The 16,356-nt window shown below is 47.8% G+C and overlaps 1 protein-coding gene across 7 annotated transcripts in view; it reads right to left on the bottom strand.

Moving 5' to 3' along the window:
• PHLDB3 (pleckstrin homology like domain family B member 3) overlaps positions 1 to 16,356 on the bottom strand; it is a 220,461-nt gene that overhangs the window by 143,047 nt on the left and 61,058 nt on the right. For all 7 annotated transcript variants that reach the window (XM_085615667.1, XM_085615670.1, XM_085615668.1 and 4 more), the window contains exons 4-5: positions 15,818 to 15,955; positions 11,861 to 11,989 (exon numbers count right to left, since the gene is read on the bottom strand). In XM_085615667.1, the coding sequence (XP_085471793.1) occupies positions 11,861 to 11,989; positions 15,818 to 15,955 (267 nt within the window). The remainder of the gene's footprint in view (positions 1 to 11,860; positions 11,990 to 15,817; positions 15,956 to 16,356) is intronic.

The raw sequence follows: 16,356 nt of genomic DNA, 5'->3' as shown, positions 1-16,356 counted from the left end.
AGAGACAGATCATGTTTGGATCTATAGAGATGGTAGGCCAGTCATGCCAAACTCTATGTTGTCGACAATGGCAAGAATGTATCATGGTCAGGGACATCTGGGGAGGGATGCGATGATAAGGTCATTCAAGCAGACCTGGTACAATGCAAAGTTCAGGTTGATTGCAGAGAGCATCTGTCAGAGATGTTTGATTTGCCAACAGTTCAATACTGGGAAAAAGACAGTGGTGAGTCTGGGAACAATAGGCAGAGAAGGAGGTCCTTTTACCAGAATGCAAATAGATTTCATTGAAATGCCCCAAGTGAACAAATTGAGGTATGTTCTAGTGGTAGTATGTTTGTTCTCGAGATGGGTGGAGACTACTCCTGAATCAGATGAGGAGGTTGAAAATCCACTTGAGATTATACCTGAAGAAGTAGGGTCAGAAGAAGATAGAGAGGGACAGATTGCGGAAGACCCCCGAGGAGGTGTAGGGAACATTCCTGTTGAGCTAGGTGAAGGGACAAGTAGACAGCAAGAAGATTGCGTGTCGGAGACCCGAGGAGGGAAAGAATTAGGGAAGTATCAATCAGTGGTGGGAAAAACTGTGGAGCAAAAGAAATCTGTTGAAGAACAAGAGGCAAATGAAACAGAATCAGATGAGAGTGAAAATGAGAAATCAGAGGGTCGAGTTCTGAGAAAGAGAACTTGGATTGGAGAAAGGAATAATAAAGAAGTGAGACCGAGGAGAGTTGTAAGAGGAGATCTTTGGCCTAACAACAAGATAAAGAGGCTGAGGTACAGACTGACACGAGTAAATTCATCGAAAGCTGAACAGGTGAACGAAGTGTCGAGTCAGAATCAAGCAAAAGGTGAAAAACAAAAGGTCACAAAAGAACCAGAGGAAATCAAGAGAATAAGAAAACTTAACCAGAAGTATAGGTCACCGGAATGGACGTATGTGGCACTGTCTGAAAGTGAAGAGGCAGAAAGTCAAGGAAATCCAAAGGGGACTGTACGAGAAGTGGTTGAGGAGAAGACTGTTGGAATCCTGAAAGTAATCTTGACTGACATTGGAGAAGAGTCAGATGCACAGGATGTTGTTGATGATCTGATACAATTTGATGTTGCTGAAGAAGAAGTGAAAAATGATGAGAATCCAAACTGAGTGAACTAAAGGAGTCACTTGGAGAAGTGAAAAGAGAAAATTTAAAATTAGCTGTTTGAAATAATCTAGTGTTCTAAGTCTCAGTAGTGGAGTAGAAGAGGCTAAGTCAAAAGACACTGCCAAAGTAGTAAAATGGCTAACACAGAAAATATTCAAAGTAGATGTGCCTTCTTAAAAAGATGGTGTAGAATGTGCTGCTGCTGTATTGGATTGTTAATGCTAATATGGGGTGTACTAGCTTTACTAGTTACTTTTAGAGTTACAATAGATACTTTTGGAATACATACTGAGAATGTGACTAATGTAGAGAAAAGTTCACAAAAAGTAGTTTCAACTAGAATTAGTAACATTTACATACATAAAGATAGGTCAATTAATGATTTTTCTAGCAATGTTTTTTCAAAGTTGTTATACGAATACGTAAAGACAATGGAAGTTAGGGATTGCTACGTCTGCATGCAATTACCTGCATCCGTTTCAGAGGGTGTTACTTATCATCATCTCCCAGCTACGTATGGAATTTCATGTAGTGTGTTGAGTAGTGTTTTTTATTTGTTAGGGAAAATAGATTATGAGATGTCTAACAAAGATAGTATTTTTGGGCAATTGCCTATGAACAAAAAGCTGAATCCAGCTAAAGAAGCTAACATTTTTGGTGAGATTTTTATTGAGAAAGAAGAATTAACATTAGATTACATTTTTAAGAACAATTTAACTTGTAGTTTGAAAGAAGAGGAGAAAGCTTTCCTAAACATGGTAGAGGAAAGGAGAATGAGCATGAATGAGAAGGCAGGGAAATATAAAGTGAGTGAGACAATTTGGGACATTGAAATGGGAAAGGAGTTGAAGAATGGAGCTAGTCCAACTTTAGCTTTAGATGCACCACAGAAGGGTAAACTATGCATTACCAGAAAGAAGTCTCAATATGATACATATTTTGTTGGGACTAGTGAGTGTCATGATACATACTTCATTGCAACCGGATGGGGTTTTAAAGGTGGAGAAGATCCAGTTTTCCCAGGAGTGTATTATATTTGTGGGAACAAGGCTTATTACAAGTTGCCTGACCATTGGTATGGCACGTGTTATGTGGGCCTGGTTTTTCCAAAGATTTTTCATATGGATAGGATAGAAGATGTAGAACACATTAATCTACTAACACGTTTTAAGAGAGAAACTTGGTCAGAAATAGTTGGTGATATATTTGAAGCTTTAATTCCAGCAGTGGGAATTTCTTTAAATGCATATGGGATTTGGAAACTGTCAACAGTGGTGGATCGCTTATCGACAAGTACCGCTGGAGGGTTTCTTTTGGTGAATACGGAGATGATTGCCGTACGTGCCATGTCTATGCAAAATCGACTTGCCCTTGATATTCTATTGGCCAAGGAGGGTGGAGTTTGTGGAATGCTGAAAGTTCAACATTGTTGCACTTACATTCCTGATGAAAGCAAAGACCTAAAGGTCTATATCAAAAATATTACTGATTTGCATGAAGAATTAGTACCACTGGAAGCTGAAAGTATCTGGACTAAAATAGCTAATAAGATAGTTGCTGTTAAGAGTTTTATTGCTAAGATAGGTAGTACCTTTATTGGTAAAATATTATTTCCATTGACATGTGTAATTGTTGCTTTACTGATACTAAAATTGGGGTGTTTGTGTTGTAAAAACAGGGGAGGGAAAAAGAGATTAATTAGGGAAAAGGCAGAAAAGAAACAAAAGAGATCAAGGAGAGATCCACGAGAAATAGAATTAAAAGAGTTGAGGGAGAGTGTTTACTTGGAGACAAAGAGGGATGATGTGAGGGAGTCTGGTGTTTAATGTTGTTTAATGTTGTGTTGAAAAAGACATTTTCGATTTCTCCTAAAATTGGGACTTAAATTTGGTTTTTGGGTTTTTTTTTTTTTTGGTTTTTGTGGTGATAAGATATCAACAAAGGGGGGATTGCTGGAGCAGAGTTTTCTGTTGAAAATTTATTGAGTTTTAAGCTCCAGTTTCGTTTATATGGTTTAACTAAAATTATTAATTTAAAATCATTAATTCATAGTTTGTTTTGTCGAAGTCGGACTAACCAACACTACTAATGAGAGAAAACTACATGTGGGAATGCATATATGTTGCTTAATAATAATGTGCGGTTTTAATTAAATGAATGTTGCAAAGTGCTATTTGTTTAAAGCACGAAACGCTTTTGAAATAACGTGTACTAATGCTTCATTGTGTTGCAAGAGGCTAGATAATTACATACACATAAGGGTATTAGTGGGAATTAACACTGTTTTATCATTATGCTGTGGTAACGTTGTTTTGTGTTTCTTTTAATTTAGATGGTCCGTTTTGGCCTAAACCAAGATGGCTGCCTTTTACAGCCTGCGCTCGAGTGAGTGAATTTTCATGGGAGGCCTTACTGAATATGGTCGAGAGTCACCTGACCGTAGCTTTTGCCTGGTTAGAAAATCTTCCGTGAGGATGGCAGCTCCGGGCGTGAATCCAGCTGGCCTTGGACAAGGATAAAGTACAATGAACATTGTCCAGTCTGCGGTGACTCTGCTAAGATATCAAGGAAGAACATTTACGAAAGATACATTTGCAAACTCGAGTTCCTTCTTCCGTCTTTTTATTTTTGTGATTTTTCCTGAGCGGAGGTTTTTCTAAATGTAACCGAGGGACTTCCTTTCCTGCTCGCTCTGCTCAGTGGCTCAACGGATATCTAATATTTGTTTGTTACTTTTGTTTGCAACATACACTATAAATATGTTAGACTAGAGGGTCCGTGTTCCATTGCGCTCATTACTTCCATTGCGTTCCATTGTGGTTCATCGCGTTTTGGACTTCTTCCTGAACCTATGCTGAGGACGGCATCTCGAGAGACTTTACAGAGAGACCTGTCCTGACCCTTTTAGCTAGAATAGGTAACTATGAGAATGACGATTTCGCTAATGATTGATTTTCCATTTGAATTAATTTAGATAAACAAGCATTATTTGAATTTCAGTGTCGGGTGTTTATTCTTTGTCAATTATTGAGTTTCAGATGTATTTCTTATGTTTTAAAATCATGACTCAGGGCAATATCATTCAGGTCGCATTGACCTCATTGTAGATGCAGATTGGTTCTCCTATATTCAGTGTGGATAGAGTAAATAGTGTGAATTTAGTGTGATGGGCCCTAGCGTATGATGTGTGTATGTGCGTGTGACTGTAGGTTTACTCTGTCTGTGGAAGCAGGGAGAATTTATATGCGCCGATCTGCAGCATGAGCATGAGCCTCCCTCCTGGGAAGTACAGAATTATGGATAACAAATGTGTCAATGGAGGAAACTCTTGCAAAATCCAGTGCAAGACTTCTCTGGAGCTTTGGATCATTTGCCTCCTCTACAGACTTTACAATCCCTTCTCTAGTGGTCTTGAACTTGTCCCTAGGGTGAAGCTTGACCGTGCGGGGAGAGGAACCTGCCTCTTTCTTTAAACTGGACTAGTGGTGAAGACGGGACAGGCTGCAGGAGTTCCCTAACCTGGATGGGATCAGGGTGAGAGGGACGTTTGCGGTCTCTGCCATAAAGGGGTATGAGCAGGGTAAGAGACTGAGCAGTCTCTGAGACAGCCTCACCACCTCAGCCAGTGACTCACTGGTGAGGACAACAGCACCAGGTCCATCCCTGGGCAACGAGTCTGCAAGCTACTGTGGTGTAGACCTTGCATGGGTGTTTGTGCTGTGTGCGTTATGCACACTGTGAACTTACTCACCTGACTGAGGTCTGTTGCCTTTGAAGAACTGTTCCAGGTGTCAACCTGGACGACAAGCAGATCTGTGCTCGAGGCGAAAGTCACAAGTCTTTTGAGCACATGAATAAGAGGGAGTAAAAACCTTTCATAAAGGAGGAAGGAGTTGGCAGGGAACTGGTGTGAGGTAGTGTCTTTTCAGAATCTGAGAGCTTGCACTTTGGGGTCTGTCAACTCTTCATAGATATTCAGAGTGGATGCTGCCTGGTTGGGTCTGACAACCCCAACAGACTTATTTCAGATGCGCTAACAAGCTGTCTATGAGACTAGATTTTCCAGGATGCCTCTCTTCCCAAAAAACACTAAATAGTATCAGAAAAAGCACTTAAATACTTATTTTTAAAAAATGTATGCAGGTGTCAGGGGAAGGACAGGTCTCTTACACTTAGAGGGAAAATTTCTTCCGGCATGCATGTTTCAACACCGCCAATGATGGGACAATCACTGGTGCCCAACATATGTCAGTGACTGTCTTCTAGAACCATTTCCAACAATATCCAACACGTGTCCTTCACACACGTCTGAAGCAAAGCCTTAGCTCACTGAACTAACTTAATGCTTTAACAGCCTGAGTGGTGCCTCTGAGCTAAGAGATGTACCCAGGACCAGAACAGGGGGCGATCAAATTATCTGGGGATGCAACAGGATCACTTAATGGAGAACAAATAGGAATGCAAGGGTGTAGATATTTGTAAAGACTGTTGACAGAAAAACTATCAGAGCATTGGGAGCCCAGCTCTGAAACTTCCTCAATCCTCAGAGATTGATGATCATCTTAGCTTTTTTTTTTTAAACCTTTAAAAATATACTTCTTAAAAAAAAAAAAAAAAACACGTAACTTAGGATCAGGCTTCATCAGGACCGCCCTCTCCCTCAATCTTTTATTTCCAAAGGGACCGCCACCCTCCTGAAGACAAATTCTACTGACTGTCTTTATTCTCCATAAAGTTGCACACAAACGGTCTCCTTTCTCAAATCACTGAATATCCTGCTTCCCTTACGTTGCAACGTGGCTGTGATGACAAGCATGCAACAAATCTATTCACTACAGTGTATTTTAGGCAAAATTAAAAAATGAAAACCTGGCACTCATGGTCAGTAAAGAAAACGTTAATTAGCCTGTTAGCATCACTTCATAGCATTTAGTGCTGTAGATTCACATGCTCCTCATACTCCTGCCATCTAGTGTTGGGCTTGGACATTTGCATGCTGTTTTTCTTCAGAGAAGTCTATTGAGTCCTAAGATGCGAAGAGACTCCTCAATTGGTGGGTAATGAGCATGGCCACCCGCTCTATCTTACATTATTTTTGCACAGCGAGTGAGAACGTGTATGGCGTGCTGAGTGAACGTAGCATGGTGCACCATGCATACAGTAAGGTGTCAACAAGGTAATAAGAGATCTGCCAGCAACACAAGCATCCAGGGAAAAGGGTTGGCAAATGTGAGTCTACAGTACTATACAGTACGAACAGATGCTTATAGGACAAGTAGAATTTTCTATTCGTAGCGGGTGTAGCTAAACAGACAGTAAAACAGTGCCCTCCATACGTCATTGCTAGGATGTCAACACAGTAGTGTTTGGTAAAGGTATGTGGTGTTGATCAGGTGGCCACTTTGCAGAGGTCAGGATGCTAATTAAGAAAGTCATGGTTGCCCTTTTCATGCAGGGAACATGAATGGACCAGACAGGACTTAGCTTTGTGGTGGAAGTGCTGGATACACTGGACTATACATTATGCTACACCTGCTTCAGAGACGGGGAGGCCTTTGCGAGGCTTCAGAAAGGCTGCAAAGAGCTGGTAAGAATTTTGAAAGGCCTTGGTCTTGTCGATTTAATTCACAAGAGCTCTTTTGAAATCTAACCTATAGAGCTCTTCCCACTACCGAGTCTAGTTACGGACAGAAGACTGGAAGAGTGGAAGGTTAATAAGACCTTGATGAACCTAAAGGAATGGTTGCATCAGGGTGAGGGTCTGCAGTCCACTAACGCGTCTGAGGGAAGTAACGGCCACCAGGAATGCAGCCTTCCAGGAAAGGAACTGTAGAGGTCATAAGTGTAAAGTTTCAAAGGGTGTGTCCATAAGCCTTGTGAGCACTATCTTAAGGTTCCATATGGGGGGCAGGAGGTATGACTCTAGACCCTTCATGAAAGACTTTATTAGTGGAATCCAAAACACCGACAAATATTCCCTGTTTTGAATGTAGGCTGCAACAGCAGCTACGTGTAGGCCAATTAATATATAGGCAAGACCGGACTTCTGCAGATGTAGCAGGTAATGCCCTGGACATTAGGATTAAAAGGGGCCAGGTCTTTGACCCGAGCAGTGGACCTGTGCACTCCATGTAGAATGGTCATGCATGCCTGCAGGAGGTTTAGAAGTTCTAAGACCTCCGGTGCCAGATCTCTAGGCTGAGCGCTTTGGGCTCTGGATGGATCTGTTGAGGTTAGTGGTGGGACTTTTGGGCCTTTATAGTAAATCCAGAGCAGTGGAGCACAGACATTTCTGCAAGAGTGTTGGATCTGTATTTCTGCCTGCAGCAGCCCTTGATCAGCCAATCATTGAGGCAGGAGAAGACGCAAGTGCCCCTCTTCGCTTACGTGCAGCCGCCGCTGTGGAGGACTTTGTGAACACCCTTCCCTCTACTTGCAAACAAAGCCTCTTTCCACTAGAGTTTAAATCCACTCCACAGACTTTGTGATCACTGTGTCGTTTTTTTATTTTCTCAAGTATCTTGTGAACCTGGGGCTGAAGAGATGATCCCTGTTGAATGGGAGGCTGGACCTCAGGTTTGAACGCAGACGCCAAGACTGGTGTCTATGTAGAATGCTAATGTTGATGGCTTTCGAGGATGTGTCTAAGTGAACAATGAATGTTGGTGTTTGAGATGGTCTTGTCTTAGCCAAGAACTCCTCCCACCCTTTTGAATGGTTAACAACTACACAGAGGGCTGAGAGATAACATTTCCATATAGAAGTCATCATTCTAGTGAACAACATGGACTATGACCTGCTGCCGCACTCTTGATCACCTCATGGTAGGCTGTGGGAACACTGGGAGGGGATACCCTGACCAGTAAATGGTCTAAGTCAAGATCGCTGGGACGAGAGGGGTTGAGATTGGGGGCCAGGTCTGGGGAATGTGGGGGGTTGGATTAACATTCCCCTCCCCATAGGGGTCATAGGTGGGCCCGAGTCTAAGAGCTGGTCATTTTCATCAATGGGGTCATATAGACTGCCTGGATAGGAAAATGTGCATGAGTACCTCTCAGGTAGGCAGGATGAGCAAGGATGCTCAATGCCCTTGGAGCGGTTATGGCTTGACATCCAGTGGGGGTTGGCACCCTTTGACGGAGCCTCGGTCAGAAGCCTTGATCGACTCTGAAGCCATCTCTCTCTATGGCAACTCGAACCTGAAGGCAGCAGGGACCCTAGAGTGGGCAGTCTTTTGTGTCAATGTTTGGGACTCAATGCCTGACTCCTTCAGGAGTGTTGGTCTACCTTGGCATGGAAAGTTTTATACAACCATGGGTTGGAGTGGGTCTCGAAGCCAAATGGCATACTTGCAGCCGCTCGCCTTCAGTGTTGCCTTAACCCCCTCTTCCGTGTGCTCCAGGAAACCATCTCCAGACTGGGTAATGCCTGGGCTACCGCGATTGCCCATGGGTCAGCCTCTTCGCTTGCTTCAATGCCAAAAGGACCTTCTCCTTCAAAGATATCCAGATTTTTGGAGGAAGCTCGCTGGTGCATCTTGCGTGTGTCAAGCGCCTTCCCATGTGGTACATTAGTATGTTCTTTGAGCGGAAGATGAAGCACACAACTCATAGGAGGCATGGTCATGGACAGGTTTGTGATGGTCCAAACACAGGCATTTAGAGTCACACCTGGTGCAACATTGGAAGGGTGTCCATTCCATCACCCCCTTGCGGTCTGCATTCTTTGGAGTTGGAGGCAGAGACAGGATGGGATGCCACGCAAGGTTGCAGGGAGGCCACCATAGCCAGGGTCATCAGTCTCTGAAGGAGTCAGGTGAAGGCGCGACGGAGCGCCATCAAGACACAGACTGGTTTTGCAATGTACCTCTGTCAAAATTCAACCATGGAACCCAAAAATACGTGAGAAACCTGATTGATCTCAGAGCTCTATCGATATACATTCAAACTCAATGGCGGAAAAAGTAGTTAGATATATTCTGTGCCCATGTGCTTTGTCCACTAAGGGAGGAGTCACGTCACATCTTGAAGACTTATTCCTAGAAAAACAACTTGCTAACATCCGAACACAACATTGGACGTCAGGGGTATGAAAGCATGTGTATCTACACACAGAGCTTTCTTAGAAATGAGGACACAGGGGTTTATTGAGTATGGACAAGATGCACAGGAGAGCTAAACTCACTCTCCCCAGAGAGGACTATCAAATTAATATCAATCTTGAGTGAGTGTACGATTTATGTGCTCGAGTCTAGATTTCAAACCTATACTTTTGGCCAGACAATGGTGGTCAGTGAACAAAATCTCTTGTCCATCACAAGAGGACTCAGAGAAGAGGAAGCATGACTTTCACACCTTAGGTCCAAGATGCTGGAGCGGTCTAATAGAAAATATCCGTGTGGATGACCATGATCTCAGAGTCTGCTCCGGTGCCAAAACCCTCCCTTTCAAAGGACCACCTGGACATGCACCTGTGGCAGACACTCTCTCCCTCTCCACCCATCCCTTCATATGCCTTCTGAACACCCTCCTTCCCAGTTGCTCTTGCATACATCCTCTCACTCACCATCTGCATCTACACCCTCAGCGACTCTCACAGGCCACCTGCCCAACGAGCCTCCTGTCACCACCTGGATCTGCACTCCCAGCTCCTCCTGCATGTACTCCCGCCTTCACTACCCCACCCCTTGTTGTACCGCCTGGATCTGTACCCTTAGCTGCTCCCACATGCCAGCTGTCCCACAAGCCTCCTGTTAACCACCTGGATCTGCACTACCAGCCGCTCCCGCAAGCACTATGGCCTTCACCACCCCACCCTTGGTTGTACTTCCCGCATCTGCACTCCCAGCTCCACCCGCAAGCATTCTCGCCTTCACCACCCCACCCTTGGTTGTACTTCCTGGATCTGCACTCCCAGCTGCTCCCACAAGCACTCTCGCCTTCACCACCCCATTCCTTGTTGTACTTCCTGGATCTGCACTCCCAGCTGCTCCAGCAAGCACTCACGCCTTCACCACCCCACCCTTGGTTGTACTTCCTGGATCTGCACTCCCAGCTGCTCCAACAAGCACTCTCGCCTTCACCACCCCACCCTTGGTTGAACTTCCTGGATCTGCACTCCCAGCTGCTCCCACAAGCACTCTCGCCTTCACCACCCCATTCCTTGTTGTACTTCCTGGATCTGCACTCCCAGCTGCTCCAGCAAGCACTCACGCCTTCACCACCCTACCCTTGGTTGTACTTCTCGCATCTGCACTCCTAGCTGCTCCCGCAAGCACTCTCGCCTTCTCCACCCAATTTGTTGTTGTACTTCCCGGATCTGCACTCGCAGCAGCTTCCGCAAGCACCCTCACCTTCAAAACCCCACCCCTGGTTGTACTTCCCGCATCTGCACTCCCAGCACACCCGCAAGCATTCTCGCCTTCACCACCCCATCCCTTGTTGTACTTCCCGGATCTGCACTCTCAGCTCCTCCTGCATGTCCTCTCACCGTCACCACACCACCCCTTGTTGTACCGCGTGGATCTGTACCCTCAGCTGCTCCCACACGCCAGCTGTCCCACAAGCCTCCTGCTACATTATGGATCTGCACTCCCTGCTGCTCCCGCCTGTACTCTCGTCTTTACCACTCCCGCCCTTGTAGTACCCCCTGGATCCGAGTCCCCAGCTGCTCCTGCAAGCACTCTCGCCTTCACCACCCACCCCTTGTTGTACTGCCTGGATCTGCACTCCCAGCTGCTGCCGCAAGCACCCTCGCCTTCACCACCCCACCCCCTGTTGTAACTCCAGGATCTGCACTTCCAGCTCCACCCGCATGTACTCTCACCTTCTCCACCCCACCCTTTGGTGTACCACCAGGATCTGCACTCCGAGCTGCTCCCGCAAGCACACTCTCCTTCACCACCTCACTCCCTCTTGTACCGCCTGGATCTGGACCCTTAGCTGATCCCACACGCCAACTGTCCCACAAGCCTCCTGCTACGTCATGGATGTGCACTCCCAGCTGCTCCCGCAAGCACTCTCGCCTTCACCACCTGACCTCTTGTAGTACCCCTTGGATCTGAGCCCCCAGCTGCCCCAGCAAAACTCTCGCCTTCACTACCCGCTCCCTGTTGCACCCCTGGATCTGCACTCCCAGTGGCACCCGCAAGCACTCTCTTCTCCACCTCACCCCTTGTTGTACCTCCAGGATCTGCCCTCCCATCTGCTCACGCATGCTCTCTCGCCTCCACCACCCCATCCCTTGTACTTCCTGGATCTGCGCTCCCAGCTGCTCCTGCATGTACTCTCGCCTTCACCACCCACCCCTTGTTGTACTGCCTGAATCTGCACTCCCAGCTGCTCCCGCAAGCACTCTCGCCCTCTCCACCCCACCCCTTGTTGTACCTCCAGAATCTGCACTTCCAGTTCCTCCGGCATGTATTCTCGCCTTCACCACCCACCCCTTGTTGCACTACCTGGATCTGCACTCCCAGTGGCTCCCGCAAGCCCTCTCTTCTCCACCCCACCCCTTGTTGTACCTCCAGGATCTGCACTCCAATCTGCTCCCGCATGTTCTCCCTCCTCCACCACCCACCCCTTGTTGTACTTCCTGGAACTGCGCTCCCAAATGCTCCTGCATGTTCACTCGCCTCCACCACCCACCCCTTGTTGTACCGCCTGAATCTGCATCCTTAGTGGCTCCACAGGCCACCTGTCCCAAAGAGCTCCTGTTACCTCCTGGATCTGCACTCCCAGCTGCTCCCGCAAGCACTCTGGCTGGTTGTCCAAGAGCTTCTGTGATTCCTTAAACCTCAGTTCCAGCTCCTCCACTTTCCGCTTCTCTTCCTGAAGCCGAGTCTTCTCCTGCAGAGAGACACAATTAGATTTTGGGAGCAAAAGAGAACTTTTCATCACACCCCAAGAAACTGCAGAAGATTGAGGGGAGCCACTTCATTCAGTCAAGAACCCCTGCGGGGCATTCCTGGAAGGAAAATAGTGGACATTTTTAAATCTGCTACAGAACAGCAGACGAGCTCTTAACATTAACCATGGGCTCATCTGACGCTAGCCTGTGCGTTCTAATCCCAACTCGTCCAGATGCGATGATGGGTCATCTCATGCTAACCTGTGCTTTCTAATCCCACCTCGTACAGATGCGATGATGGGTCATCTCATGCTAGCCTGTGCTTTCTAATCCCACCTCGTCCAGATGCGAGGATGGGTCATCTCATGCTAACCTGTGCTTTCTAATCCCACCTCGCCCAGCTGCGATGATGGGTCATCTCATGCTAACCTGTGCTTTCTAATCCCACCTTGTCCAGATGCGATGATGGGTCATCTCATGCTAGCCTGTGCTTTCTAATCCCACCTCGTCCAGATGCGAGGATGGGTCATCTCATGCTAACCTGTGCTTTCTAATCCCACCTCGCCCAGCTGCGATGATGGGTCATCTCATGCTAACCTGTGCTTTCTAATCCCACCTCGTCCAGATGCGATGATGGGTCATCTCATGCTAGCCTGTGCTTTCTAACCCCACATCGTCCACCTGTGATGACGAGTCATCTCATGCTAGCCTATGCTTTCTAATCCCACATCATCCAGCTGCAATGATGGGTCATATCATGCTAGCCTGTGCTTTCCAATCCCACATCGTCCAGCTGCGATGATGGGTCATCTCATGATAACCTTTACTTTCCAATCCCACATTGTCCAGCTGCGATGATGGGTCATCTCATGCTAGCCTGTGCTTTCTTATCCTATCTCGTCCAACTGCGATGATGGGTCATCTCATGCTAGCCTGTGCTTTCCAATCCCACATTGTCCAGCTGCGATGATGGGTCATCTCATGCCAGCCTGGGGCATCTCATGCCTGACTGGGACATCTCATGCCAGACTGGGGCATCTCATGCCAGACTGGGGCATCTCATGCCAGACTGGGGCATCTCATGCCAGACTGGGGCATCTCATGCCAGACTGGGGCATCTCATGCCACACTGGGGCATCTCATGCCACACTGGGGCATCTCATGCTAGCCTGTGTTTTCCAATCCCACACCGTCCAGCTGCGATGATGGGTCATCTCATGCTAGCCTGTGTTTTCCAATCCCACTTCGTCCAGCTGCGATGATGGGTCATCTCAGGCAAGCCTGTGTTTTCCAATCCCACATCGTCCAGCTGCGATGATGGGTCATCTCATGCAAGCCTGTGTTTTCCAATCCCACATCGTCCAGCTGCGATGATGGGTCATCTCATGCTAGCCTGTGCTTTCTAATCCCACCTCGCCCAGCTGCGATGATGGGTCATCTCATGCTAACCTGTGCTTTCTAATCCCACCTTGTCCAGATGCGATGATGGGTCATCTCATGCTAGCCTGTGTTTTCCAATCCCACATCGTCCAGCTGCGATGTGATGGGTCATCTCATGCTAACCTGTGCTTTCCAATCCCACATTGTCCAGCTGCGATGATGGGTCATCTCATGCCAGCCTGGGGCATCTCATGCCTGACTGGGACATCTCATGCCAGACTGGGGCATCTCATGCCAGACTGGGGCATCTCATGCCAGACTGGGGCATCTCATGCCAGACTGGGGCATCTCATGCCAGACTGGGGCATCTCATGCCACACTGGGGCATCTCATGCCACACTGGGGCATCTCATGCTAGCCTGTGTTTTCCAATCCCACACCGTCCAGCTGCGATGATGGGTCATCTCATGCTAGCCTGTGTTTTCCAATCCCACTTCGTCCAGCTGCGATGATGGGTCATCTCAGGCAAGCCTGTGTTTTCCAATCCCACATCGTCCAGCTGCGATGATGGGTCATCTCATGCAAGCCTGTGTTTTCCAATCCCACATCGTCCAGCTGCGATGATGGGTCATCTCATGCTAGCCTGTGCTTTCTAATCCCACCTCGCCCAGCTGCGATGATGGGTCATCTCATGCTAACCTGTGCTTTCTAATCCCACCTTGTCCAGATGCGATGATGGGTCATCTCATGCTAACCTGTGCTTTCTAATCCCACCTCGTCCAGATGCGATGATGGGTCATCTCATGCTAACCTGTGCTTTCTAATCCCACCTCGTCCAGATGCGATGATGGGTCATCTCATGCTAACCTGTGCTTTCTAATCCCACATCATCCGGCTGCAATGATGGGTCATATCATGCTAGCCTGTGCTTTCCAATCCCACATCGTCCAGCTGCGATGGTGGGTCATCTCATGATAACCTTTACTTTCCAATCCCACATTGTCCAGCTGCGATGATGGGTCATATCATGCTAGCCTGTGCTTTCCAATCCCACATCGTCCAGCTGCGATGATGGGTCATATCATGCTAGCCTGTGCTTTCTTATCCTATCTCGTCCAACTGCGATGATGGGTCATCTCATGCTAGCCTGTGCTTTCCAATCCCACATCGTCCAGCTGCGATGATGGGTCATCTCATGCCAGCCTGGGGCATCTCATGCCTGACTGGGACATCTCATGCCAGACTGGGGCATCTCATGCCAGACTGGGGCATCTCATGCCAGACTGGGGCATCTCATGCCAGACTGGGGCATCTCATGCCAGACTGGGGCATCTCATGCCACACTGGGGCATCTCATGCTAGCCTGTGTTTTCCAATCCCACATCGTCCAGCTGCGATGATGGGTCATCTCATGCTAGCCTGTGTTTTCCAATCCCACATCGTCCAGCTGCGATGTGATGGGTCATCTCATGCAAGCCTGTGTTTTCCAATCCCACATCGTCCAGCTGTGATGATGGGTCATATCATGCTAGCCTTTACTTTCCAATCCCACATCGTCCAGCTGAGATGATGGGTCATCTCATGCCAGCCTGGGGCATCTCATGCCAGACTCGGGCATCTCATGCCAGACTGGGGCATCTCATGCCAGACTGGGGCATCTCATGCCAGACTGGGGCATCTCATGCTAGCCTGTGTTTTCCAATCCCACACCGTCCAGCTGCGATGATGGGTCATCTCAGGCAAGCCTGTGTTTTCCAATCCCACATCGTCCAGCTGCGATGATGGGTCATCTCATGCAAGCCTGTGTTTTCCAATCCCACATCGTCCAGCTGTGATGATGGGTCATATCATGCTAGCCTTTACTTTCCAATCCCACATCGTCCAGCTGAGATGATGGGTCATCTCATGCCAGCCTGGGGCATCTCATGCCAGACTCGGGCATCTCATGCCAGACTGGGGCATCTCATGCCAGACTGGGGCATCTCATGCCAGACTGGGGCATCTCATGCTAGCCTGTGTTTTCCAATCCCACACCGTCCAGCTGCGATGATGGGTCATCTCAGGCAAGCCTGTGTTTTCCAATCCCACATCGTCCAGCTGCGATGATGGGTCATCTCATGCAAGCCTGTGTTTTCCAATCCCACCTCATCCAGCTGCGATGAAGGATCATCTCATGCCAGACTGGGGCATCTCATGCCAGACTGGGGCATCTCATGCCATACTGGGGCATCTCATCCCAGACTGGGGCATCCTATCCCAGACTGGGGCATCTCATGACAGCCTGGGGCATCTCATGCTAGCCTGGGGCATCTCATGACAGCCTGGGTCATCTCAAGCCAGTCTCTACTCCCTCACCCTCCTCCGAGGATGAGTCATCTCATGCTTTCCAGGGTCATCTCATGCCAGTCTCTGCTCCCTCATCCGCCTCCAATGATGGACCATCTTACCTGCTCCCGTTCCGCCTGGCACCTCCTCTCGCTGTACTGGAGCCGACACTGCAGGGCTCGGACCGCCTCCTCCTCTCGCTGCATCTCCAGCTTCTCCGTCCTCAGCTCCCCCTCCAACAGGGCTCCCTCCATCTCCATCTAAGGGCGGAGCAGAGACAAGTGTGAACAGGGTACCACGGTCCATCGGCCAATCAGAGAAGAGAAGCCTATGTGCTGTCCTAGATGGGTGCTCACGGACAACAAGGAGGCGGTCACAGAGTGATGGTGTTAAAGAGGGTTCTGCTGCCCTTTCCAGGGCTTTAAGAAGATGAACCAGTGGATTCTGGGACTTGTAGTATTGTTATTTCTGATTACATAAACTGAGTACTTGGGTCTAATAGCTTAGAAAGAGGAAGCCCAGACCGATCGTTTTGTGTTCTGTGTGGCATTACATCATATATGGTCATTCTATCGTCGGGGTTTTTTTTTAGAAAGATGCTTCACAGCTCTTCTGCAGTCGTTTCATTAGCTCCTTCGATGGAACAAACTGCCTCCTAGCA

The sequence above is a fragment of the Triturus cristatus genome, chromosome 7 (genome assembly GCF_964204655.1).
Source record: "Triturus cristatus chromosome 7, aTriCri1.1, whole genome shotgun sequence".
NCBI lineage: Eukaryota > Metazoa > Chordata > Amphibia > Caudata > Salamandridae > Triturus > Triturus cristatus.
This window is presented reverse-complemented; position numbering and strand designations above follow the sequence as displayed.